The 27,799-nt window shown below is 42.9% G+C and overlaps 1 protein-coding gene across 3 annotated transcripts; it reads left to right on the plus strand.

Annotated features, from left to right (window-relative positions):
* The first annotated feature begins 14,394 nt into the window (after positions 1–14,394).
* PSMD6 (proteasome 26S subunit, non-ATPase 6) lies at positions 14,395–27,757 on the plus strand. 3 transcript variants are annotated; one of them, XM_077858223.1, is made up of 8 exons: positions 14,395–14,611; positions 14,863–15,068; positions 17,630–17,775; positions 18,027–18,246; positions 18,356–18,464; positions 23,801–23,969; positions 27,339–27,426; positions 27,557–27,757. In XM_077858223.1, exons 1-8 carry the CDS (start codon positions 14,467–14,469, stop codon positions 27,560–27,562), a joined length of 1,089 nt encoding a protein of 362 aa, XP_077714349.1. In that variant the 5' UTR covers positions 14,395–14,466; the 3' UTR covers positions 27,563–27,757. The 3 variants fall into 3 exon arrangements, with proteins under 3 accessions (XP_077714349.1, XP_077714347.1, XP_077714348.1); XM_077858221.1 differs by having other exon boundaries at positions 27,339–27,416; XM_077858222.1 differs by lacking the exon at positions 27,339–27,426.
* The last annotated feature ends 42 nt before the right edge of the window (positions 27,758–27,799 follow it).

The following is a 27,799-nucleotide window of genomic DNA, read 5'->3' on the forward strand; positions in this document are numbered from 1 at the left end:
GTGGTTCTTAATTTTACTGCTAGATATGCTAAGGGAGCAACCTAGAAGACTCTGATTATAATAGTAATTTTATCAAGTTCTCCTTGAATTTGTAATCATTTATTACTTTATGCTTTTAGCTTCTAGAGTTTGGTGCATAGGTTGCTATGTCTGTTAGATTGGTTTAACAAATACCAGCTTTGTGGTTGCAACATGGCACTCAACATCCTATTGACTGGTTGTGACCTCTCCATTTATCTTCTTCCATCTTGGGATCTCTCTTTTGGCTCATCTGTGGTTAGTTTTGAGTCTTTATTATTGCCTTGGCAAGTGGTATCTGGGTATTATGGTTTCAGGCTATTTGCTTATCTGCAGATATCTTCCTTTCAACCTGACAGATGGGAGATATCTTGGCTGGGTAGAGGAATCTTGGGTCCTTCTCTCTTTGATGCGACCCTACTATGTCAGTGTTGCAGGTGAGAAGTCACAGGCCCTTCTGATGAGTTTTTCTCCATGTGCATGTTGGAGGAGGAGGTGTAATCTGAGAGGATGAGGAAAAAATATCAACCAGAATTGGTACCATGCACAATTCCAGGAGGCATCAGCCATGTTAGCTGTCCTCACAAGAACCACACAGGGCCAGGGGTCAAATTCTTCCCAGCATTTGTCATTCTCTTGTGCTCACCCAGCTCATGGGGGAAAAATACTCCCACAGGTTTCTCCACTAGAGCTTCCACAGAGCTGAAGGCTCACCTCAACCCCATTACCCTGACTTCAGCAGAAGGACCCCAGAAGATTCAGAGAGATGGAGGCGCACATGAAGATGCAAATAGTTGCTAACTTGCAGCCTTGTTCCCAGAACCCTCCTCATCTTTCTCGGCACAAAGCTTTTGGAGCAAGGCTTGCTTGAGATGTTTCGTGCACTCTGCATAATGAGAGATCTCTCAGAGATGACAAAGCTCCTGGACAGTAATTGTAGCATCCTTTTAAACAGATAAGGTGCTAAATTATTTTCCCCCAAAATAAAGCTGAATGCGTGGAACCAATGTTCTCTATTTAAAAAAAAAAAAAAAAAAAAAAAGGAATGCTGAAAATTTCAGACATTTGGCTTGTACATGGTCTAGGAAATCTCCCAGCCAACTTGCTTTTGAAAAGGGATAGATAAGATTCCTCCGTGCATGGCGTGGCAGTCCAGAGCCTTGGTGACCCCTCTTGGAGAAAATATGCCACAAAAGACCATCTGATTGGAAAGCAGAGTCCGTGAAATAAACTTGGTTGACTACTTCTGTATCCTTTCAGAAGGCCTGTGCTCACTAAGAAGAAACAAAAGACTGTTCCTATAAGCTGGGGACAGAAAAACAATAAAAACCACTAGAGACATTCTGAAAGTTTTGTTTTAATCTTCCACGGATCAGAGGGAGGGAGAAAGCAGGAAACCTTGCATGGTTCAAGAATTAGTGGGTTGCGTGGAGAGTTCCCGTTTTCTGCATTGTATAAGGGTGAACAATAACAGGAGGAGGGAGGTTCAGAGAGAAGCAGCGATTGGTCTCTTGGACTAGAATAGAGCATATTCTTGAATTTTTTATTATAAAATATATATAACATAAAATTTGACATTTTGATCATTTTTAAGTGTTCAATTCAGTGGCATGAATTATATTCACAGTGTCGTGCAAGCTTCATGCTATTTCCAAAATGTTTTCCTCTCCTCAAACTGTCACTTTGTGATGATTAAGCACGGACTCCCCACTTCTCCCTCCCTCCACCCCCCTACCCTGTAACCTCTATTCTCTCTGTCTTTATGAATTTACCTATACAATGAAGCATTTTTTGGACTGGGGAGTAGTAAAAAGTTGGAGCTCAGGTGAAAAGACTAATCCTTAATGGAGTCAGTACTTAATTCTGCAGACAAGGGAAGCCATGTAAGGTTTCAGAGCAAGAAATACGGCCTCATACGGATGTTGCTTTCAGATGCTTCCTCTGGCAGAGGTTTTCAGGACGGATGGGGGTCTGGAGACCAGTTGAGAGGCTGTTATAAAGGCCCAGGCTGAGGGGAGGGAGCATTTGAAACTGCTACTGAAATGGAAAAGATTTAAGAGGTGTTTTAGGGAATATAGTAGGGGAAGCCACTGTATGACCTGGCAAGATTACCTTGGGGATCAGGGGAGGGAAGATGACAGCTGTTTTGAGTCTGGGTGTAAGTCAGGTGATTAATTTCTTTTCATTAACTCATGTTTGACCTATACATTGGAAATTCGGCTTCTATTTGGAAGTCACAGAAGCAGTAGTTTAAATTACCAACACAGAGTACAAGCAAAAGTTCAGATGAGTGAAACCCACAGGACACAAGAGAATTCGATCTTCTCTTAAAATGCCAAGGTTCATGCGACGTGGCACCTCCGCAGAAGACTGAGAGGCAAAAGATTGAGGTCATCTGTCTAGAGAGACAGAAGGTTAGAATTCAGGGGAAGATGGGACGCCTGAGTGGCTCAATGGTTGAGAGTCGGCCTTTGGCTCAGGTCATGATTCCGGGGTCCTGGGATCAAGTCCCTCATCTGGCTCCCTGCAGGGAGCCTGCTTCTCCCTGTGCCTCTCTCTGTGCGTCTCTCATGAATAAATAAATAAAATATTTTTTTTAAAAAAAGAATTCAGGGGAAGGAGAGTGAGGTAATTCTATGGGAAGGTTTCATGCTTGCGGGGGCACATGGTGTGGTTAATGTTTGACACCAGGAAGCACGATATCATGGATGGGAGCATCCACTGGGATCCAGACTTCCTAAATTGAAATCCTACTCCGTCATGGACTAGCTGTGTGGCCTTGGTCAAGGTAGTTAACCTCTCTGAACTTTTGTAATACAGGAAAATAATAGTGGCTACCTTATTGAGCTGTACTGATTAAATGACTTAATATCTGTTGAGTGTGTAACAAGGTATCTAGCACACCGTAAATGCTGTGTGAGCTTGGTGCTATTATTATTTGTAGGCTAATTTAAAATATAAACCAAAATAAAAGTTTCCCTGTAAGTCTGAACAACTCACTTACCAAGGACATCAGGAATGAAGAAACCAGAAAGTCTGAGAAGCAGCCAGGACTCAAATGTCTACTCTCTGTGGTTTGAGTTAACCGAGAGCGCTAGCTTCCGGATCACTGCTAAGTATTCTCCTTTGGGTTAAACATTATTTTAAAAATACATAATTAGGACCTTCGTAAGTCAGTTTTAAAAATTCATTGGCTGAGGGGATCCCTGGGTGGCTCAGTGGTTTAGCACCTGCCTTGAGCCCAGGGTGTGATCCTGGAGTCCCAGGGTTGAGTCCCACGTCGGGCTCCCTGCATGGAGCCTGCTTCTCCCTCTGCCTGTGTCTCTGCCTCTCTCTGTGTGTCTCTCATGAATAAATAAATAAAATTTTTTAAAAATTCATTGGCTTAGGACCTTTTTTTAAAAAGATTTTTAAAATTTATGTATGTATATATGTATGTATGAATGACACAGAGAGAGGCAGAGACACAGGCAGAGGGAGAAGCAGGCTCCATGCAGGGAGCCTGATGCCAGACTCAATCCCAAACTCTGGGATCACCACCTGAGCCAAAGGCAGATGCTCAACCACTGAGCCACCCAGTCATCCCTTGACTTGAGAGAGAGAGAGAGAGAGAGAGAGAGAGTTTTAGATTTGTGTCCAGGGCCAGAGGCTACCTTTTCTGTCGTGTTTTGTCTCCTGCCACACACGTGAGAATGAGTCAAGCCCATAGCAGGGGCTGAAGGAATGAATAGCTTCATGCTTGACTGTATGCGCGATATACTCAGTTATGTCTGTGTTTTCCGATTTTCAATGGTCAGGATCTAAAATTAAGAATACAAACCTTGGGGCAGCCCTGGTGGCGCAGCGGTTTAGCACCACCTGCAGCCTGGGCTGTGATCCTGGAGCCCTGGGATGGAGTCCCACATCAGGCTCCCTGCATGGAGCCTGCTTCTCCCTCTGCCTCTCTCTCTGTGTCTATGAATAAAGAAATAAAAACTTTAAAATATAAAAAGGAATTCAAACCTTTACGGATCTTTTGCTTCCACTGTAACTAAAACTGGGGGGGGGGGGAGGGTTGCAAAGGTCATATTCAACTTTTAAATGAGGGGGTCTTCCTGATTTTTTCTCCTGTGAAATGAAGAAGAGGCCCACATTTGCTGTGCTTAGAAGTGGGGGGCTCTGCGCTGCGCAGGGTCGCGGGGAGGGGGTGGGGGGCGCTCGGCCCAGTCCTGGGGGCCCCCCCGCGCGCGGGCTGGGCGGGCGCTGCTGCCCTCTGCCGGGAGCCGCGCCAAGCACCGCGCGCCCCGCGCTCCGCAGGGCTCTGCGCGGGAAGGGGCAGCTCGGGGCTCCCTCCGTCCCCATCCGTCCCCATCCATCCCCATCCATCCCCATCCCCACCAAGCCAGCAGGGGCTGCAAATAAAAGCGCTGCTGAGTAGTGCAGACGAGCCCTAAGAAGCGCAGCACCCGCGTGATTTATGCACAAGGCTTGTTTAAATATTCACTATTTAATTTGTTCCCAAAATTCCCTTCCTCGTGTCTTTTCCTTGCTGAATCTGCTGGTGGTTGAAACAGCGGCTATTGCAATGGGTCCTCTGTAGGGTTTTCCAGGTTTATCTTAAGAAGAACAAGGAGCCCCTGTGGTGCAGCGGTTTGGGCCCGCCTTCAGCCCAGGGCCTGAATCTGGAGACCCGGGACTGAGTCCCACATCGGGCTCCCTGCATGGAGCCTGCTTCTCCCTCTGCCTGTGTCTCTGCCTTTCTCTCTCTCTCTGTGTCTCTCATGAATAAATAAAATCTTAAAACATATATAAATTCAAAGGTAACTAAGGTGGTGGGCAGTGTAAGGCATTAAGCAATGTATAAGGTATAAATTCAAAGGTAAGGCCGTAAGCAATGTAGACAGTGTAAAAGGTACAGAGGTAGGCAATGTAAAAGGTATAAATGCAAAGATAACTTATAGGACACAAAATATCAAAAGAGAGAGAAGAAAAGTGGGCCTCTGATTTGGGTTATCAGAAGAGTCTAAGACAGGACAACCGTGGAGCATGACTGGAACAGGGTACCACCAGCCCAGTGGAACACATGGCACCTGAGTTCCTCCTCCTCCTCCTCCGCCTTCTTCTTCTTCTTCTTCTTCTTCTTTTTAAAGATTTTACTTATTTATTCATGTCTGACACAGAGAGATAGAGAGAGGCAGGGACACAGGCAGAGGGAGAAGCAGGCTCCATGCAGGGAGCCTAACGTGGGACTTGATCCCGGGTCTCCAGGATCACGCCCTGGGCTGCAGACGGCGCTAAACTGCTGCACCACTGGGGCTGCCCCAAATTTATACTTTTTACACTGATAACTGTTGATTTCTGGAAGCCACTCCATAAAAGGTCTTAAAGATCTCCTTTACTCTTTTTCGATGCTGCATAGTATTTCATTGTATGTTACGTGCCATAGTTTGTTCAGCCAATTTCCTATACTTGGCCATTTAAATGGTTTCCGGCACTGTACAGTTTCAAATGCCCTCAGGCAAATATAACCATGTGCAGGTATATTTTTGTATTCCTGGAGGTGTGTCTTCAGGGTAGGTTCCTAGAAGCGATTGCTAGATGAAAGGGTGAGGACATGTGTAGTTTTGTTCACCTTTACCAAAGGGCTCTTCCTGTGGGCAGAGAGGCACCCTGAGACTGTTAGTGAGTAGCATTTAATGTAAGGATCCCTGTGATAAAGAAGGAGGGAAGGGAGGGAGGAGGAAAGGAAACTGGAATATTAGCCGTGTGGTCCGAAATGTTTCATGAGTCCTCCAGAAAGTAGGCTGGTTGGTGAGGTGGGGGCGAGGCTTGCTCTAGAGCTCGTTGGAAGGTGGCAGTGGCACAATTCATCCTCATCCTCCTCCAGCTCGATTTGCTGCTGGTTCTGGACCTAAAGCACCCTTGATCCCTTCTCAGTGTGAGGTTGATGAATATTCATTCTGGTATGTGAAGCTACTCCCTTCTGTCCGTCTGTTCTGCCAGAAGACACGACCTTACGTCTTTGCCCTACCAGACGTAAGCACACTCCTCCTGCACCCCCTTGCCCATGGTTTCAGCTTGCTCCTCACTTATGGCTGCTCTGTCCACCATCCTCTCTCCTCCACAACCATGGTTTCTGTGACCACTACTAAGTGGTGATTCTCACCCATTTCTAATTCAATTTCTGACAAGTCCAAGTCTGAGTGCCCCATATCTTCCCTTTGGGTCAGAATTTTTCATGCCAGGACCTCTCCTAGGCCACAGGTAGATTCCCACCTGCAGGTCACACTGCTGTACCCAGGGCCACGTGCTTACCTAGAGCAGCCCGTCCTAAGGGGCTCTGGGGAGATGAGAGGTACCATGACTGATATGTTCAATTTAGCAATTTACCAGAAATGGGAGAGTGGCCACTCTTCAGACTTTGGTGTGTTCTCCAAGGCTGCATGAGGTCAGTTGCAAATTCCTGCTCTTTCCCATCACTCTTGCTTTTAAACAGTGAAGGGAAAAATGCTATAAAACCTTTCCATCACTACTTATATTTTATGTGAAAGGAAGTCATTACCAACGAAATCAAGAGACTTGGCATGAGGTAACTTGTTTAAGTATGATCCTAAACCAAGCCCATCCTTTTTTCTTACCCTAAATGTCACCTCACCAAAGAGCCTTTCTTAGTATCTCTGCTCCACTAATGTGTCCACGTTATCATGGTTCTGGCCACTATCTGAATAATTTACTTACTGGTTTAATGTTTGCATGGTCTTTCCCCATCCTTCCCCACCAGAACACAAGCTCCATGAACCTAGTGGCCACTGGTCTGTTCCACACCCCGGCATCTAGAACACAGTAAGAGCCACACTTGGCACATAGCCACAGCTTGGCACACAGCAGGAGTCCAACAAATATTTGCTCAGAACATCAGTGGGGTTGCGTGATAGCGTCATATTGTGCCAACACATTTGCCACTTCCTCCTCTGTGCCAGTGGCTTCTAGCAATCCAAAAAGGAAAACAGACATGGTTTACATCAATTACTCAAGCTTGATAACCAGATCCAGGAATAAGAGCATTTTCTAAGCCCTCTTCTGGCTCCAAAATGATCCTTTGGAAAGGTGTAATTTAGTGAGGAAGAAATGAGCATGCTCTATCAGTTGATCATTGTGTTGCAATAACACTGAAATTCTGTGCTTTCCGAGCAGATGCTCTATGTAAAGAATGTGTCCTATAAGGTGTCATGAATTACTACCCACCAGGAAAGCCACTCACAGGAGCAGAGATAATTGCCCACACACACAAACCCATCTCGGACACAAGCAGGGGAGCCGTGACCAGAGCCTCTCACATCAAGTCTTTGAAACTCAATGAAAAACCCCAAAGTGCATGTAATTAAAAGTGAGCACCACCACAGCCAAGCAGATAGAGTTAATTATACAGTAAAAAGAACACTTTTTTTTTTTTTTTTTTTTTGCAGTGGGTATGGTACTCATCACAATCAACAGCCGGCAGGGCTGGTACGCGGAGCAAACTCCATTCTGCTCAGAATGAAAGAATCCAGCACCCTGAAACAGAACATCCTTTTCAGAGCCAGATGCTCAAACATAAAGGCAAAGAACAAAGGCTGTGAAGGAGGAGGAGGGCTTGCTTGCTAGGATCTCTAAATAAAACCAGGCCTGAAGAGAAAAGGGCTTGTGATACAGCTAATAAAAAATGAAGAAAGTCTGATTTTAAAATAAGCCCCAGAAGCAGAGCAAATAACGAAGGCGTATGTGCCCTTAGCTCATCTTAGCCTGTTTTGATTAAACAGTCTAATTTCCGTGGAGCCACATTCTACAAAGAAGATGCATATTTATTTTTTCTCTGTGATAGCACATGGATCCCAAAATTCCAGGTAAAAGAAGGGTCTTTGTAAAAGAAGTTAATCCAGTCCACTTGAGTTAATGGCTGCAGAGAGGTTCATGGAATGGGTGATTTAGTGTTCAATAATGAGTTGTCGATAGGGGCAAAGAGCCACTTTGGTCAATGAAATCATAGCAACAGGCCAGGGTTCGATTGATCTCTCAGCAATTAGCGGTAACAGTGCTAAAAAGCCAAGAAAGAGACACATTTGACTGGAAAGGTGTCTCCCCTGCACTGAATGGAAAACCTGGCAGCAGGACTGTGTGAGTGGTTCGGAGGATGTTGGCACCTGGGGTGGGCACCCATCACGGATCCCCTGTAATGTTGATCCTCCGGCGGTGGCGATCTCAGTTTGATTTATGAATCTGTACCAGGAAGAGTAGGAGACCAAACTGTATCAGTTCTAGCTAATTTAAACTGCCTTCTCTCTATAAATGATGATAAAGGCAGGTTTTCCCTTTAAACTTAATAATGAATCTTCCACCATATACCCAATTCCTGTCACAAATCTGAATCTCTGATGATCACTTACTTTTTAATTGTTTGCTGATGGACTTGAGTTAATCCAACCCCTCCCCCTTTGAATGGAAATATTTCTTGTCTTAGCTCTTAATTTTATAACATTGGGTAATATGCATATTGGATTTTGTGTAAACCTGGGATTCACCTGAACTAATCAAATTACAGAAATAGGGTGCCTGGGTGGCTCAGTGGTGGAGCATCTGCCTTTGGCTCAGGTCGTGATACCACAGTCCCGGGATCGAGTTCCGCATCAGGCTCCCTGCAGGAAGCCTGCTTCTCCCTCTGCCTGTGTCTCTGCCTCTCTCTCTCTCTGTGTCTCTCATGAATCAATTTAAAAAATTACTTATTTATTCCTGAGAAACACAGAGAGAGGGGCAGAGACACAGGCAGAGGGAGAAGCAGGCTCCATGCAGGGAGCCTGTCACGGGACTAGATCCCAGGGCTCCAGGATCATGCCCTGGGCCAAAGGCAGGTGCTAAACCTCTAAGCCACCCAGGGATCCCCAATCTTTTTTTTTTTTTATTACATAAATGACTATTTTCACACAATTAACCATGAGATTTATCTTTATACACACACACAAAATGTGGAAACTTGGGGTGAGAGAAGTAATAAATGACCACTAAAAGCATCCCACGTATAAAAGTCAAAATGTCTTCTGCATTTGCTGCAATCTGTGCATTATTTTCATTCAGGAATGCTCATTGGTGTTGGAATTTACCTGTCTGTCTGTGGGGGTAAAAGTAATTCCTCCAGTGGAGAACCTCCACCAGTGATGCAAGTTTCCAGAAGTGTCAACAGTGAGTACTGCATTTACAAAAGCACACTCATAATGTATCTGTGAAGAAGAAGAATTTTAGGAGGCAAAAAGTTGCAGATTAAAAATCTTCAAAATTATAAATTCAAAAGAGAGTTTTAAGACAAAAAAGCAGAGCCTAGTCTACTTTTCTCAAATATTTAAATATGTTCCCCAAAGTATTCAAGTCATATATGATTTACAAAGATTTATTTTGGGGAAAAAAGAAAACCCACAGTGCCTGGATGACAGCATTGCCCTAATAAAATTCTGCTGTCTGGAGACCACGGCTTTTCACCTTGTGTTTTGGGGGGTTGGCCCTCATATTTCTAAATGATTTACTTGTGCTACTTTTTTCTTCTTTTCCAGTTTTACTTATTAACTTTTAACTCCCTACTATGGAAGATAAAGCCCCACAGAGACACACATTTTCTCAGACTCTCTAAGAGTAGGTTCAGTCCTGGCTTGTAACGGGGCGCAGGGGTGCCAGGGCACCTGACCCCAAGGTCCTGAACAAACACGGCTCAGCTACTCACCGCTGACAAAATCCAAAGGCAGAGATGTGAGTGGTGGTGAAACTAGAAAGTAATTTATTTCAATGAGGCCAACACTGGGAAGATAGTGAACTGGCATCTCAAAGATCACCCCCAAAGAGCCGAAAATACTTCTGGATTATATAAGGAGAATGTAAGACGAAGGCCGGTGGGCGGTAGGGACTTGCAGGTGGGCAGTAAAGCAGGTGGATCCTTACTTTGGGGTTGATCACGTGGGGTCTGGCTGACGCCAGGGCTGTCCCTATTGCTTGGGGGCATAGTTTAGGTTCCCATCACAGTATGCTTTGCCCTCTGGGTCTTCTGCTAGAGTTAAGAGATAAGCTGGAAAGAGGAACACAATCAATTAGAAAGTACTGACTGAGGGGCGTCTGGGTGGCTCAGTTTATTGAGCATCTGCCTTTCGCTCAGGCCGTGATCCCAGGGTCCTGGGATCGAGGCCTGCATCAGGATCCCCACAGGGAGCCTGCTTCTCCCTCTGCCTGTGTCTCTGCCTCTATTTATTCTCTCCCATGAATAAATAAATAATTTATTTTGAAGTCAAAATGGAAGTAGTTGGAAGTTCCTTTGTCAGGCTGAAGAAAAAAAAAACTTAGGACAAGAACACGGGAGTCGGTGCTGATGTAGAGCACAGCAATCTGCCTCCAGTCCCAATCACTGGTCTGGCCCTCATCGGTCCCGGCCCCCTCTCTATTCTTCGTGTCTCTTTATGTCACAGCTTCGTGTCCATTCTTGCCCAGGCTTTACATTTTTACAACTACATAAATGTCACCCCCAAGGGAGCCCATGGAGTATTTTGAAGTTACACTTCCCTTCTTGTACAGTTTTGGTACAGTTGGAATTCATAATTGTCTTGTGTTCCTTTGGCATAGTTTTCCAAACTCCCATGACTGTCTCATCCCTGCTATCTTGGGCAAGAGTATAGATGTGTTCTCAGGATTTTCAAACTCATTATGTATTGATCTGTTTCTTCTTCTTCTTCTTGGCGACTCTCTTCTGGAGCCCTACCCCATTTATTCACTCATTCATTCATTCCGGAAACATCTGTGAGGGCCTGCCAGATGCCAGGCTCTGCTCTCAGCACTGGACGTGTAGCAGTGCACATGTCAGAATCACCGCTCTCCTGGAGTTTACTCTGGAGTTGGGGGAGACAGAAATAGCAATAAGTGTAAGAAAAAATACGACTTTAGAAGATAGTATGTTTTATGGGAAAAATTGAGCTTGATAAAATGGATTGGAAGGGCAGGCAGGGAGACATAATGAAATTCTAAATAGATGGTGGTGACTCCTCTGAGAGGTAGCATCTGAGTACCCTTGAAGAGAACGAGGGTATCTTGGGACAGCACTTTCCAGGTAGGGAGATGGTCAGGGCAAAGGCCCTGCTGGGAGAAGATGCTACGTTGTGATGGGGGCCAGACAGGGGCCAGGGGGACAGTGGCGGGCAGCAGGGTGAGTGGAGGGAGAGGTCGAGGGGCACAGCAGGGACTTCAGGAAATGATATCTTGTAGGGCCTCATCGGCCACTGTAAGGACTTGATTTCACAAGTAAAATGAGCAACTTGAATTCTGAAAGGATGATGCCTTACTGGGAGATCGCAAGAAGATCGCAAGGGGTCTCAGGGAGACCCCTTAGGAGAGCACAGTGATCCTGGTAAGAAATAATGGTGGGCTGGACCAGAGTGTAAATAATACAGATGGTAGAGAGAGTGGTCAGCTTCTGGATAGATTTGGGAGTTAGACTAAGATCTCCTTGTGGACTGAGTGTGTGTGTGTGTGTGTGTGTGTGTGTGTTAAAGACAGAGAGAGAGATAGAGGCAGAGAGAGTGTACACACACAAGAGACTTGTCAAGGAGAACCCACTTCTTGCTGCACTTCTGATGGGCAGCTCTCCAGGTCACCTGCAAGGTTGTCCTGAGGTCTACCTTTACACCATCCTAGAGATCCCTCTTCTCTTGGGGGGGATTCCTCATTTTCTAGGGACACTTCATCCTTACTTCATGGGAAGTAAGTTTTGAGATGTTGCAGGTCTTTTAATGCCCATATTTGCTGCAGAATAAAAGCTGAGTATGGAATTCTAGGTTGGAAACCATTCTGATCTTTTTTTGAAGGTCTCGTTCCATTGACTTCTGGTTACCAGTGTTGCGTGTCCAAAGATACCTTTCACTCCAATTCTTATTCCTAAGTGACCTTATTGTCTTCTCTTTGAAAACCTTGAGAATTTTCTCCTTGGACCCAGTGTTCTAAGCTTTCACAATGAAAATTTTAGAAAAAAATTCTGCATTGCTGGATGTGCAGTGGATTCTTTCAAGCTAGAAATGCCATGTCCTTCAGTTTGAGGATGTCTGCCCCCTTGGGTTTCTCTATTCTTTCTAGAATTATTATTCAGGTATTGGCTTCCCTGGACTGGTTCTTTCTGAACACCACCAGGGAGTTTCCTAGTTCAAATTCTCCTGAAGAAAACAGAATTCACCCAACCAGCTCATCTAGTCAAGACAAGCCAGATTAGTCATGAACTGCCAAGCAGACAATGAATTGGTTTCCTTTGGCTTCACTTGGTTTAATCAGCTCTGGGTCATGTGACACAGAGCCACCACTCCTATGAGTTCCATTAGCAGGAGGGTAGGCATTTGAGAACAGGCTTGTTTCATTAAGATAAAGCTAATTGCAAATATTCTTTGCTGTCAAATCTTATGTCAAGTAATGGGTTCTGAGTTTAAAAAAATATGGTTATACTGTGTATATATATATATATGTATATTTTTGACTAGTAAATTGTAAAAACATTTTAAATATGACATACCATATTCTTTAGACATATATTCCAGATGGATCAAAGATTAAAGCATTTGAAGAAAGAAAAGACAAAAGAAAGAGAAAGAAAGAAATATATTAGAGGAAACACGGGTTAATAATTTTCAAACCATGATGTTGGAAAGATCTTACTAAGACTTGACAGTAAGAACAGAGACCATAAAGGAAAAGGAAGATAAATTTAACTATATAAACATTGAATATTTATGTTGAAAAAATTTCATAAAATGTAAAAAAAAAAAATAACCAGGAGGAAATTTGCAACACTTGACAAGCAGTTAGTATCCTTAAAATATGAAGAGCGCTTACAAATTAGTAAGAAAATTCCATAGAGGAATTGACAAAGCAAAACAGGCATTTCTTTTTTCTTAAAGATTTTATTTATTTATTCATGAGGGACACAGAAACAGAGAGGCAAGGACACAAGCAGAGGGAGAAGCAGGCTGCCTATGGGGGGCCTGATGCAGGATTGGATTCCAGGACCCCAGGATCATGACCTGAGCTGAAGGCAGACGCTCAACCACTGAGCCACCCAAGAGTCCCACAGGCATTTCTTAAGAGGAAATATACATAGTAGAAATGTGAAAAGAATTCAACCTTATGATAATGAATGTAAAGGATAAACAACATTGTTATAATTGTCAAAGCTTGAAATGGTTGATAAAAGTGTACTGGCAAAGAGAGAGACATTTCCTCTTTTTTATATTGGCCAGAATATAAATTGTTATATCGTTTTTTGGAAAAATAATTTATATAATCCTTATGTAATATGTCAAAATACAAAGTGCTTAAGACCTTCTTTTTTTTTTTTTTTTTAAAGATTTTATTTATTTATTCCTGAGAGACACAGAAAGAGAGAGAGGCAGAGACACAGGCCGAGGGAGAAGCAGGCTCCATGCAGGGAGCCCGATGTGGGACTCGATCCAGGGCCTCCAGGATCATGCCCTGAGCCGAAGGCAGGAGCTAAACTGCTGAGCCACCCAGGGACCCCCAAGACCTTCTTATTCAGAAACGACACCTCTAGGGATTTGGGTTAAGAAATGATTGTACAGGAGCACCTGGGTGGCTCAGTTGGTTAAACATCTGACTCTTGGTTTTGGCTCAGGTCATCATCTCAGGGTCCTGGGATCGAGCCCCACATCAGACTCCATATGCTCATCAGGGAGTCTGCTAAGGATTCTCTCTCCCTTTCCCTCTGCCCCTCCCCCTGCTCATTCTCTCTCTCTCTCTCTCTCTCTCAAATAAATAAATAAATAAATAAATCTTAAAAAAGAGATGTTTGTATAATTGTGAAAACATGTGTACATAGATGATTAACACTATGGTATTTATGAGACTGAAGACATAATAGTTACCCAGATTGATAGCAGTTAAAGATTGATGAGACAAAATTTGGTACATAAACACAGTGGAGCCCTATGAGGTCATTAGAGGTGATGATGTCAATCCGTATTTATTGGCATGGAAAGGTATCTACACTATGTGGTGGATGAGCCACCCAGGGATCCCCGATGATGATGTTTTCAAGAATTTCAAAAGCCCGCCCGCCCCTAGACGTTTACGAGCAGAATGACGGACTAGCTAAGCGTGGAGCGAGCGAGCGGGTCCGGGAGTCGGCCCGAGCCCGGATCCTGGCACCGAGCGAGGGAAAGCCACACGGGGGCGCCGGCGCGCAGGCCGCGCCGGGCGGTCCAAGCATGTCCAGCAGGGGGCGCTGCCGGCGGAGGCCCACCCGGGGCCGGCCGGAAGCCGGGCCGGAGGCGGCCGGGCGCCGTCGCGACTCCTCCCGCTTCCGCTGCCGCTGCCGCTGCCGCTGCCGCTGCCGCTGCCGCTGCCGCAGACGCCGCGGCCCCGCGCCGAGCCGCAGAGCGCCGAGCCGCAGTCCGCGCCGCCGCCGCGATGCCGCTGGAGAACCTGGAGGAGGAGGGGCTGCCCAAGAACCCCGACCTGCGCATCGCGCAGCTGCGCTTCCTGCTCAGCCTGCCCGAGCACCGCGGGGACGCGGCCGTGCGCGACGAGCTGATGGCGGCCGTCCGCGACAACAGTGAGGCCCGCGGGAGCGCCGAGTCAGCGGCCTAGGCCTGGGCTGGCCCCGGGGGGGGGGGGGGCGGACGGCGGGGGGGCGGCTCTGGCCGTGCGGGCCTCCCCGGCAGGCGGTGCCCGGGCTGCCCGGACGGGAGCGGGGAGCCGCGTGCGAGGAGCCCCGGGGGGCGGGGGGTGGAGGGGCGAGGGGGCGCCGGCGCCGCCCCCGCCCCCGCCCGTGGGTAAGTCGGGGCCGCCCTCTCTGGCTCTCAGACATGGCTCCCTACTACGAAGCCCTGTGCAAATCCCTCGACTGGCAGCTGGACACGGACCTGCTCAATAAAATGAGGAAGGCCAACGAGGACGAGTTGAAGCGTTTGGACGAGGAGCTGGAAGACGCGGAGAAGAACCTGGGGGAGAGCGAGATCCGGGACGCCATGATGGCCAAGGCCGAGTACCTGTGCCGCGTCGGCGACAAGGTGAGTGGCCGTGGCGCGCGTCTCCGTGGGGCTCGCGCGGGACACCGGCTTCCGGGGGCGCCCGCTTCTCCCTCTCCTCCCGATCAGGCGCTCGGTCCCTACTAAATAAATAGCGTCTTTTTTTTTTTTTTTTTTTTAATATTTTACTTATTTATTCACTAGAGACCCAGAGAGAGAGAGAGAGAGAGAGAGAGAAGCAGGCTCCATGCAGGGAGCCCGACGCAGGACTCGATCCCGGGTCTCCAGGATCACGCCCTGGGCTGAAGGCGGCGCCAAACCGCTGAGCCACCCGCGCTGCCCAAATAAATAACATTTTTTTTTGTTTTTAAAGATTTAATTTATTTATTCATGACTCAGAGACACACAGAGACAGAGAGAGAGAGAGGCAGAGACACAGGCAGAAGGAGAAGCAGGCTCCATGCAGAGAGCCAGATGCGGGACTCGATCACAGGTCTCCAGGATCACGCCCTGGGCTCAACCCCTGAGCCACCAGGCATCCCCTATAAATAACATCTTTAAGAAAAAATTTATTTCAAAAAAAATTTAAAAGTTACCTTCTTTTTAAAAAATAATTGCAGAGGTAATGTGCTCACCTGGCCTAATGCAGCAGCACAAAAATGAGTGACAAAAAGTCGGTTTTCTTGCTACCCCCTCCCCCCCTTCCTGGCCAGGTGTGTGTGTTCTGTGCTGTGTCCATGCCAGTAAGACCTTAAGGGCACTTGCAGAGATTTTTGTTGGTTTCCTGCTGTTACAAAGGTGGGATCATTCTCAGTGGTGCACACTTTTCTCACCTTGGCGGGAAGCATTGCTTCTGCTGAATTTGAAGAATTATCTCTACAAGTAATAGTCTCATTATAAGAAACTGAACATTACAGATAATGCTGAAGTTCTACTTGATTTTTATTTCCTAGCACCTCAAGGTAACCTTTTAGTTTTATTGTACATTTACAAGCACATACATTAGGTAGTATTGTGTTTTTAAAAATTGTTTTTAGGGGCACCCAGCTGGCTTGGTCAGAGGAGCTTGTGACCCCTTGGTCTTGGAGTCATGGCTGTGAGCCCTATGTGGATATTACTTTAAAACAAACAAACACCAAAAATGTTTTGTTTTTTTTTAAAGTGAGACCATACTGTACTCAGGTGTTCCCATTTACTTTTTCATGCAGCATTGTATCAGGATCTTTCCACGTTAATGTACATGAATCTTGCTGATTCTGGTTAACTGCTAGCCAGTAGTCTGTTGTAGGGCTGTGCCAGTTTGCTTACCTCTTCAGCTGTTGATGGACACGTAGGTTTGTTTTCAGCTGTATTTGCTTGTACAAGACACTTTTGTAGAAATTTGATTGAATGTGTCTCCTGGGAGATAAATGCTAATGTTCTCTAGGGTATATTCTGGGAAATTCAATTGGTGGGACAAGGTTATGATCTCAGGTTGGTGAGATTGAGCCCCACAACCCCATGACTCACTTTGCACTCAGCGGGGACTCAGCTTGAGGATTCTCTCTCTCTCCTATATATATTCTTGCAAATGAATGAATAAATCTTAAAAAGAAAACAGCTACTAGTTTGTGTGGTTTTCTTGGATTTGAGGAATTTCAACAAGGACGTGCTTGAGTCAGCATTAGGAGTTATAAATTGGTGATGTGCCCATGTCATTTTCCATGTTTATTAAGTTGCATTTTTCTAAAAAAGAAGAGCTTTCTTTTTTTTATTCCTGTTTACTCTCATCTGAGATATATTATTTACTGTTACCTAATGGATTTTTATCATTCACTGTGTTACCACTGATCACAGTCATTACTCTTTCATGGTGCTCATCTTGTTACAGGCGTGTTAGTGGGAGCTCCTTCAAGAAGGCTTCTTTGTTGGACATCTCCTTGGTCTTCCTTATTTTCTCATATAGCTGGCTATTATAGGCTCACCTGTTATTTTTACTCTCCAAACCTGGAATCATCCATTTCTCCAAGGATCCTTGGTTTTAGTGTGTGGGGGGAGGTGTATTTAGAAACGAAGATCTGTGTGTCAGCTGTGCCCATTACTGTCTTGCGAGCCCATATTACTTATGAGGTGTAACTTCTATAAAACAAACCCAGACGCATACTAAGAAGTATTACATAGTCAAATGATTTTATTCATGTTTGTGTTTTTTAAAGCAGTAGGAACATTTTATTCTACATACTTTGACAGACCAGTGTGTTTAAATCCTCCTTTGTATTCTCATAGTCAGTGACTAAGAGAAAAAAATGCTGAATATGTGGAAGAAAGAATGTTGAAACGATTATGAATAGATTGTGAATGTTTTTCGTATATTATTTTTTAGAATGTTAAGTATATGCTTAAGTATGTCTGATGTATTTTTTATATTTTATACAAGTGGAGAGAAAAGTATAATGAATCCCCATGCAGTGGTTACCTGCTTCCACAGTTATCAGTTCATGGGTATCTTATTTTATCCCTACTCCTACGTTTTCCCTGTATCTCTTCCTAAGAGAATTCCAGACAGCTGATAGTGTTTGAAACTTTTAACCTTTTCTCACCCGTTGCCTTGGTTCTCTTGACAGGATGGTGCTCTGACAGCCTTTCGCAAGACATATGACAAAACTGTGGCTCTGGGTCACCGTCTGGATATTGTGTTCTATCTTCTTAGGATTGGATTATTTTATATGGACAATGATCTCATCACACGAAACACAGAAAAGGCCAAAAGGTATTTTTTAATCATGGCAATATATTCCCTATAAATTACACTAAAAAAAAAAGAAACCAATGTAAGAAATTGGCTTGTTTTATTTACAACTAGTAAATTAGGTCAGATAATTGATGTGCTTATTTAGTAAAATATTTTCTTTAAATATTTCCTTGTAGCTCAAGTTGTTTTCTGTTTGAAAATAACACAAAACTTTAAAAAAGTGGCCTTGTCAGTTTCTAGATTGTGACCTTACTATTTTTTATTTATAGCTTAATAGAGGAAGGAGGAGATTGGGACAGGAGAAACCGCCTAAAAGTTTATCAAGGTCTTTATTGTGTGGCTATTCGTGATTTCAAACAGGCAGCTGAACTCTTCCTTGACACAGTTTCAACATTCACATCCTATGAACTTATGGATTATAAGACCTTTGTGACTTACACGGTCTATGTCAGCATGATTGCTTTAGAAAGACCAGATCTCAGGGAAAAGGTAATGACTAAATCTTTAATACTTCTATTTAGAAATTACTCTAGGCTTTTCTATCCTAAATAAACATGAAAGTGTACATTTGGGGTTTTTTTGGTTTTTTTATTTGTAGGTGATTAAAGGAGCCGAGATCCTTGAGGTGCTGCACAGCCTTCCAGCGGTCCGGCAATACCTATTTTCACTCTATGAGTGTCGTTACTCTGTTTTCTTCCAGTCTTTAGGTAAGGATAGAGCTGCTCATTTCAGTGATCTGTCTTGTCTTAATTCTGATCCTGTATGCAGATAACAAAGATGTCTCTTCACATCTGTGACAAATATACTGTGCAAGTCTTTGCTGCAGGTCTTTGGTTAGTGTGGCTAAATGTTTTGCCCCCGCCCCCTTTTTTTTAGAAGAGGGGCTTAGTGGGGATCCCTGGGGTGGCTCAGCGGTTTAGTGCCTGCCTTCGGCCGACAGTGTGATTCTGGAGTCCAGGATCGAATCCCACATCAGGCTCCCTGCTGGAGCGTGCTTCTCCCTCTGCCTAGGTCTCTGCCTCTCTCTGGGTTTCTCATGAATAAATAAAATCTTAAAAAAGAAAAAGAGGGGGTTAGCAGACTGTGACTTGTTTTTATATGGCCCGAGAGGTAAGATTGATGTTAACACTGTTAAAGGTTTGTTTAAAAAAATATTTTTTCTAAGATTTATTTATTTTAGTGAGCAGGGGGAGGGGCAGAAGGAGAGGGAGATAGAGAATCTCAAGCAGCCTCCACAATGAATGTGGAGGCAGATATGGGACTCGATCTCAGGACCCTGAGATCATGACTTGAGCAGAAACAAAGAGACTCTTAACCAACTGAGCCATCCAAGCACCCTCGTGCATATTCTGTTTTTAAGCAGGTTTTTGCCTGTGTTTAAGGAGTGCTTACTCCATGCATAAAAGGCTGTTTCCTGAGAATTCATACTATCCCTCTGTATGTGGGAAGAAGGCCCTTTAGGCATGATGAGTCACCTGCTTGGCCTCATCTCATATTTATACACAGGTGCATTTGCACATGAGATCATATTGCAGAATTATTGTTCATCCTTTTTTATGCTTGCTGCTTGCCTGGTCATTACTCTGCTCAGATGTGGGGCTCTTAACCTTCTTCCTTCAGTCAGAATGAATCCCTTCCCTGCAATTCCTGGGGAGCTTTTATTTTATGCCCCCCCTTTTTATTGAGATATAAATTACATAAAGTTCACCGGTTTCAAGTGTAAAATTTGGTGGCCTTATTATCTTGATGAGGTTGTGCAGTCATCATCACTAATTCCTGAACATATTCACTGCAAAAAGGAAATCTGTACCCATTGAGCAGTCAGTTCCCATTCCTCCCCCAGCTACCACTGGTCTATCTCCATGGATTTGCATCTTCTTACTCTGACAACTGATATGAATGGCATCATATCTTTGTGGCATTTTGTGCCTGGTTTCTTTTCCCTAACACTTCCATGGGTCCTCTGTTGTGGCATGTATTAGTGCTCCATGTAGTTTTTGCAGATGATGCTCCATTGTATGGATATACCACATTTTTTTTTTTTTAAGATTTATTTATTCATGAGAGACCCAGTGAGAGAGGCAGAGACACAGGCAGAGGAAGAAGCAGTCTCCATGCAGGGAGCCGGACATGGGACTCGATCTCGGGTCTCCAGGATCAGGCCCTGGGCTGAAGGCGGTGTTAAACTGCTGAGCTACCCGGGCTGCTCAATACACCAACATTTTAAAAATCCCTTTATCCATTGATGGATATCTGGATTGTCTCCCCTTTCTCGCTGTATAGAACACTTGTGTACTTTTTGTGTAGACCTATGGTTTCAGTTCTCTTAGGTGTGTATATATTTAGTAGTGGAGCTGCTGGGTCATATGGTAACGCTTCGATTAACTTTTTGAGGAACTGCTAACCTGTTTTCTAAAGCAGTTACACCCCACCAGCAGTGTGTGAGTTTGTCTCCTCACATCCCGTGCTTGTTGTGTCTTTGATTATAGGCATCTTGGTGGGTGTGAAGTGGTATCTGGTGGTTTTGATTGACATTTCTCTGACTCATCTCTATGATGTTGAACTTCCTTTGTGTGCTTTTTGGTTAAATGCCCCATTTTTAAAATACTACATTATTTTGTGATTCTGTCTTAACAGTTTGTCCCTTCTCCTAACTGGTATTGGGAGCAGAATGTTTTTTGTTTTTTTAATCTTCATAACGAACTTGACAGTAGCTCATTGCCTATATATTATTGAGTGCTTGTGCAAATCTGTTGTATTAATTACATAATTTAAAACTGAGGGGAAAAAATGGTATCCTTGTATATGAAATTCATGGCTTTGGGAAACCTTTTGAATTGTTAAGGTATTAACCTCTTCCTACTCTTCCCATTTCTTTTTTTTTTTTTAATTTTTTTTTTTTTATTTTTTTTATTTATGATAGTCACAGAGAGAGAGAGAGAGAGAGAGAGAGGCAGAGACACAGGCAGAGGGAGAAGCAGGCTCCATGCACCGGGAGCCCGATGTGGGATTCGATCCTGGGTCTCCAGGATCGCGCCCTAGGCCAAAGGCAGGCGCCAAACCGCTGCGCCACCTAGGGATCCCACTCTTCCCATTTCTGATAGCAATCTTTTATTTGAACACGATGGATGAAATTTTTCTCTCTACCAAATTTATGTTTCTCAGAAATTTTAAATGCAGAAGACAGGATAGTTAGATTTTCTTTTATGGCAGAGTCATCATTATTCATATCATTTATTCCCTCTAGTGTAGGGAGACCTGTAGGGTTTACTTCCTTTTTTTTTTTGTTTACTTCCTTTTGTAAGCCTTTTTCCTTCCCCAAATAGTTGTAGTATGTGTACTTTAATATATTTCATTTGAAAAAGGAAACTGCATCCTTTCCTAGGTAAAACCCGATTGCTTTGAAAAAATTTTTTTTGAACTTTTTATTTATTTATGATAGTCACAGAGAGAGAGAGAGAGAGAGAGAGAGAGAGGCAGAGACACAGGCAGAGGGAGAAGCAGGCTCCATGCACCGGGAGCCTGATGTGGGATTCGATCCCGGGTCTCCAGGATCGCGCCCTGGGCCAAAGGCAGGCGCTAAACCGCTGCACCACCCAGGGATCCCTGCTTTGAAAATTAAAAATAAATTGAAAAAGTCCTGCTCCCAGATCTATAACACGTTTGCTCACAGAATTCTTCCAGAGATGATAACCATTTTGAAATTTTGTTACATATTTTTCCAAACCTTTTGTTCATTTACACGTGCTTTAAGAAATGGAAAACAATATACCAAAAAACCCAAGGTTATATGTACACATGGAAAAATTTTACCCAGTGTCCTATAAAGACGACAAAGGCTCTTTGCTAACTAGTGATTGCCAGGGTTCTTTTCTCTAGAGGTGACTCCCACTATCAAGTTTCAAGCGTGTCCTTCAGAGACATTTGTATCTGGAGATACAAGCACGTAACACTATTAAACATATGTGGGTGTATTTTACATGCTGTTTTCCAGGTAGCTTTTCTCTCTTCATAATATAATGCAAATATCGTTTCATGACTCTATAAAAATAGTCATTGAGTCAGTAAGTATTTTTAAGTAGCTGTCATGTATCAGACACTGTGTATGTAGTGGCAGATCAAACAGGTGGAGCTCCTTGGAGCTTCTAGTTATCCTTTTAAAAGACCTTCTATTTCAGTGTGTTGGATGTGCTAGAATTTAGACTTTACTGCTAAAAAAAAAATGTTATTTTTCTCCTTTGTGAGCAACTTTGTTTTGAACATTGTGTTATAATTCATCTTTTCTACTTCCACTTACTTCCTTAGGAAAACCAAGAAGGTGAATTTTACAAAGTGTAAATACATTACATCTTGATCACCGTTGCCCTCCAGAAATATTGTGCTAATTTACATTTGCACAATTTTTTAATTGAAGTGTCAGCTTTGGGTGTACAACACAGCAATTTGATATTTATATATATTATAAAATGATTACCTTATAACCTAGTTACCATCTGTCACCATACAAAGATCATACCTTACTGACTATATTCCGTATTGTATAATACATCCCGTGATTTATTTTTATGTATAGTTCCAGTTTCTCTCAATTTACATCAGTTCTTTTTAAAGATTTTATTTTTAAGTAATCTCTACACTCAATGTGGGACTCAAACTCATGACCTTAGGATCAATAATCACCTGCTCCTCTGAGCCAGGCACCCTTCAATTTACATCATTTGAAGAGAGCCTTTCCCCTACCAATCTGAGAGGAGAAGAATAATATTTTACTCATTTCTTGCTTGTTTCCAAGGATAGTTTTTATTGAGTCTTTTTTTAATGGCACATAAGTGATAGAAGAGTTTTATGTTCGGCTTATGAATGTGACATCCTCACCATGACCAAGAAACATTTTTCTTCCCATTCTCTTCCATAGGTTTTCTTGCTTTTTTTTTTTTTCCAGTTTACTGAGATCTGACAGATAACATTGTAGAAGTTAAAGCTGTACAGCATAATGACTTGACATTTATGTATTTCTTTTATCATTTGTGAGAAGGAGCATCCTCTCATTTTTAAGGCTATCAGTTTCCATGTTGCTAAACCATGTGTTTCCTTACTTGTCTTAACGTCTTTTGATGTTGACCAACCTCTGCATCTTGCCACAACTTCATTCTCTTGAACAGTAACACACCCTTGTTTTCCCCAGACATAACACATCATCCTTTGTTGTGACTGCCTCAGACTTGGTCATTGCCCTTGTCACCATCTTTATTTTGTCTTCAAATACAACTGGATGGCAGTAATTACTAAATTCATGTCTCCAGCCCCAAACTTTCCAGTGAGTGCCAGACTAATGCCTAAATGTTTCCTTGGTATCTTCATTGGATGTCTGATAGGTGAATCCACTTTATCACTGAAATCTCCCTTGCCCTGCCCTAAGTAAAAAGTCTCCAAAACCAGAAAACAAAAATTCTTCTCCAGGGATTTGCTTCTTGTTAAAGCCAGAAACACAAGTATATTTTTTATCTTGCTCACCTTCCACATCCCCTTGCTGCATTATACTGTATCTGTCATCCTTTCTCTTCTGGGGCTGAGCCTGGCTCTTACTGACTTGAGACTTTACAGTATTTGCATTGCTCTGTACCTCCTGCTGTTTGGCTCCTCAGAGATCTTCCCTATCCACTCCAATCCAGGGGAAGGCCTCCTCCTGGTCCTCATGTTACTCTTTTATTTCCTATGCAGAAATTTGTTACTAAGAGTATCTTGTTTATTCATTTATCTCTGCTCTTTGAAATTTAGTTTCTGTGGCAGCAGTGATCTTTTCTTTTGGCTTACTGCCATATCCTATTAAGAGCAATGATACATAGTAGTTATTTAGTAATTTGTATTTCTGTGGATTGCTCATCAGTATCCTCTGAGTTTTACCATTCAGGCTTTTTCTTAGTGAATTTTTTTTTTTTTTTTTTAGTGATTTCTAAGAGCTGTCTATAATCAAGGCTGTTAATTCTTACATTATAAATATGTTCTCCACCTTATCCCTTATAATTTGTCATCTTCATTGCAGCTATTGTGGAACAGGAAATGAAAAAGGACTGGCTTTTTGCTCCTCATTATCGATACTACGTAAGAGAAATGAGAATCCATGCATATAGCCAGCTGTTGGAATCGTATAGGTCACTGACTCTTGGCTATATGGCAGAAGCCTTTGGTGTTGGCGTGGAATTCATCGATCAGTAAGTTTAAATAATATTACGTTAATATATTATTAGAACAATCATTTGTCATCTTTGCCTTCATGATGTGCCCCCTTTTATTGACAGATGGGGAAACCGAGTTGTAGAATGGTTAAGTGATTTTACAAAAGGGCATCAAGTGAGTTAACACAATAGTGTTCTGTCCCTTTTTTCTGGACTGCACTGCTGCTATAGTAAAGAGTCCTAAGGTCGCATTTTCTCTTGTAAGGCTTTCATTGGTTTTGGTTGCTGCTGCGGTTCTGGTCACATTAAAGATGGGACTTTTAGCCTTTAATCAGTGATTCATTAAATACTAACCCATTACTGTATGGTTGGCATTGTTTTAGGTTCCTGTCGTCATGGTCTTTAATATTTGATAGTCTTTATATGGGGATAGTTAGCAACTAAACAAATATATAAGGTAATTTTGGATAGAAATTAATCTCTGGAGATTACAAAATGAAATAGAAAGATACATGGCTGCAGTGTAGTGGTAGCGGCTGGAGAAGGACAGTTGTGGGAAAGTCAGGCAGTTGTATATTTGTGCAGGGCCTGGTAGGCCATGGTACGGAGCTTGGGTTTTAATCTAGGTCCTTTGGAAAGCCACTGAAGGATTTTAAGCATGAGTGATATGATTTCATGCTGTATCTTTACAGACTGCAAGGGGACAGGGGGATTAGTTGGGCTGTTCAGTACAGTAGCTGATGGAGATACCATGGTGGCTTCTAGGGTGGTGGCAGTGCAGTGTGGGAGAAGTACATATTCAGAATATGTGCAGTTAAATTTTGTTGTAACCAAAAAAGAAGCTGTGGCCAGATTATCATAGTTCAGAATGAGCATACCTCGGAGTCATTGAATTGGACTGAAGTGCCGGAGAAATTGATATATCCACAGATGCTGCCTTGTGGGCCTTTAGACCGGATGTTGTTGCATTTTTAAGGTTTCTGTAAGAGGCTAAAGAAAAAAGTGCTTTCCCAATGGAAGAAGTGGCACAAATAAATATAGGACCATGTTTTTGAAACCAGTAGTCTAGTTGTACTGGATAGAGTGTGTCGCGGTATATACAGGAACTGAGACAAGAAGTGTTTTAAATGCCAGGCTAAGGAGTTAAGCAACTTGTGTAGAGTCTTGTCGAAAGCCTCAAGTCTGGTGAGGCTAGGCATGGGCAGCAGCAGTTGTGCTGTCAGCATCCATATACCCACAGTCAGGCTCTTAGAGTGGGATGGGTATTGTCCTACTAATCTAAGCAGAGGGCATTCTTGCATCAGAGTTTGTCTCTAGAAGCTTGTTTGGAAAGTCAGAGCCCTTTCAGAGGTTTCCCCATCTTAGGTTTGGGTGGGATTAGGAAGGCTGCTGGTGGTTAAATCTTGTCTGATTCTCTGAACCTCAGCCCCAGAATAATAGTTGCAAAAGAGTTAGCAGCTCCCTGTGGAGATGGAACTATTTAAGGTACAGGAAAATGAACACAAGTTTAGAAAGCCACTCAGTATATAACTCAAAAACAATTGAAAATTGGATCCAGATATATTTTGATGGAGAATATAACTATGTTTTAAGTGTGTGCTAGTTTAGGATGACTTCTAGCTTAAAATCTTCCAAAAGCATAACTTTTTTGTCTTTCAAGATTTTTGAAACTCATAACCAGATATTCCAAAATTATACATACCCTTACTAAAAACATTTAATGCTTTTTCATTCTTTAAGTAATAAGAATTAGTTCCTTTTCATAGAATTTTTTTTTCATTGACACAGCTGGTACAGAAGGCATAGTGGGTCATTCACCACTGACTACCAGGGGCAATTAGTTATGATACTTGATATTTCTAAAGCACAAATCTAAGTAACACACTTTCTCATCCAATGATATTTGTCTCTGACCTTCAACACTGTACAATGGCATTTCCTTACAGCTCGGAATTTTAGTGAAATTGATCTTTTTTGTGTATGTACTTTTTTTTTTTTTTAATGATAGTCACACAGAGAGAGAGAGAGAGGCAGAGGGAGAAGCAGGCTCCATGCACCGGGAGCCCAATGTGGGATTCGATCCCGGGTCTCCAGGATTGCACCCTGGGCCAAAGGCAGGCGCTAAACCTCTGCGCCACCCAGGGATCCCTACTTTGTGTTTTAATGAGCCATTTGTCTGGTTTGTTGTTGTTTTTTTTTTGTTTTTGTTTTTGTTTTTTTTTTTGCAAGCTCATCTGTCTACATGGTTGTTTAGTCCTATGTGGACATTCTATTTTCTTGCATAGTTTCTAGGATTTGTTATAATTAGGTTGCTTCAAAACTAAATGAGCCCTTTCCCCTGGATTTTGTTAGAAATTTGTTTAGGATTTAGTCTCTTTTTATTGGTGTTTATGTGCTAGGATCCAGATGTTTTACTATCTGGGAGAGTAATTATTTTTATGTTAAAGGCATCATCTTTCCATTTAATCTCTTTGGTAGCATCGTAAAGTCTTCATACAGTTTTTAAAAATATTTTATGTATTCATGAGAGAGAGAAAGAGACAGGAGCAGGCTCCATGCAGGGAGCCCAACGTGAGACTTGATCCCAGGACTCCAGGATCACACCCTGGGCTGAAGGCGGCGCTAAACCGCTGAGCCATCTGGTCTGCCCTTCATACAGCTTTTGTTCCTTTTTCCTCATTGTTGGCAGACCATCCTTGATAGTGAGTCAGTTTTTATGTGTGAGGTTTGAGTCATAACTACATAGATATTCAGAAATATCTTTGTCACAACAGACTAATACTGGCTGTGCATTCCTGATCCTTATTTATTGGGGCTTATTCTTTAGTCTTTATTTTTAAAGATTTTATTCGTGAGAGACACAGGCAGAGGGAGAAGCAGGCTTCATGCAGGGTGCCCGACATGGGACCCGATCCAGAATTTCCAGGATCACACCCTGGGCTGAAGGCAGGTGCTAAACCGCTGAGCCACCCAAGCATCCCCTTATTCTTCAGTCTTAAAGTAATTTGGAAGCTTTTTTTCCTTCCATGTTCTGAAGGATTTTGAACTCCTATCATGAGGTGACCCCCCATACACACACCCAAGATATCTTATTTTTCTGCCTCCAAGTTTTTCTCTGAAGCTCTAAAGATGTGCTTATGAATGATTTCATTCTTAGACACCTACACTCAGTATGAATTTGCTGCTTTTTCCAGTAAGTGATTTTAATCTCTTGGGATGATCCCACAGATCCTGCAGTGTGCCAGCAAAGATCTTCTCAGCTGCTGCATAGTCAAGAGTGCAGGCTGGAAGCCAGCTAAATGGTTACTTTGAGAGAGTGGAAGCATGTATTTAGTGCACTATGTTTTTTTAAGAATTTTGTATAAGGCTCACGCTAATGCCCTTTTCTCCTCCTCTTAATTATAGAGAGCTCTCCAGATTTATTGCTGCAGGGAGACTACACTGCAAAATAGATAAAGTTAATGAAATAGTGGAGACCAACAGGTACTGCAAAGTTTGTGTGTCATTTGTGTGTTAGAATAAGGGGCATTCTTAAGTGTTATCTTTTAAAAGTAGGTCAGTTCTTGTTATGGAATATAATGTGACTGGTAAATAATTCATTTTTTTCTTGTATTTATTTATAGACCTGATAGCAAGAACTGGCAGTACCAAGAAACTATCAAGAAAGGAGATCTTCTACTAAACAGAGTTCAAAAACTTTCCAGAGTAATTAATATGTAAAACCACGTAAACGAGGGATTTCCTTTAGAGATAACTATTTGGAATTTTTATAGCTTACTTTACCCAGTTCAGCTGAATAAATACTGCATTGTTGTTTCTTTCAATTTACTTTTTTCTTATTAATATATATATACCTTTTAAAGATG

This window comes from Canis aureus, chromosome 19, assembly GCF_053574225.1.
Source record: "Canis aureus isolate CA01 chromosome 19, VMU_Caureus_v.1.0, whole genome shotgun sequence".
In the NCBI taxonomy this organism is placed as follows: Eukaryota; Metazoa; Chordata; class Mammalia; order Carnivora; family Canidae; genus Canis; species Canis aureus.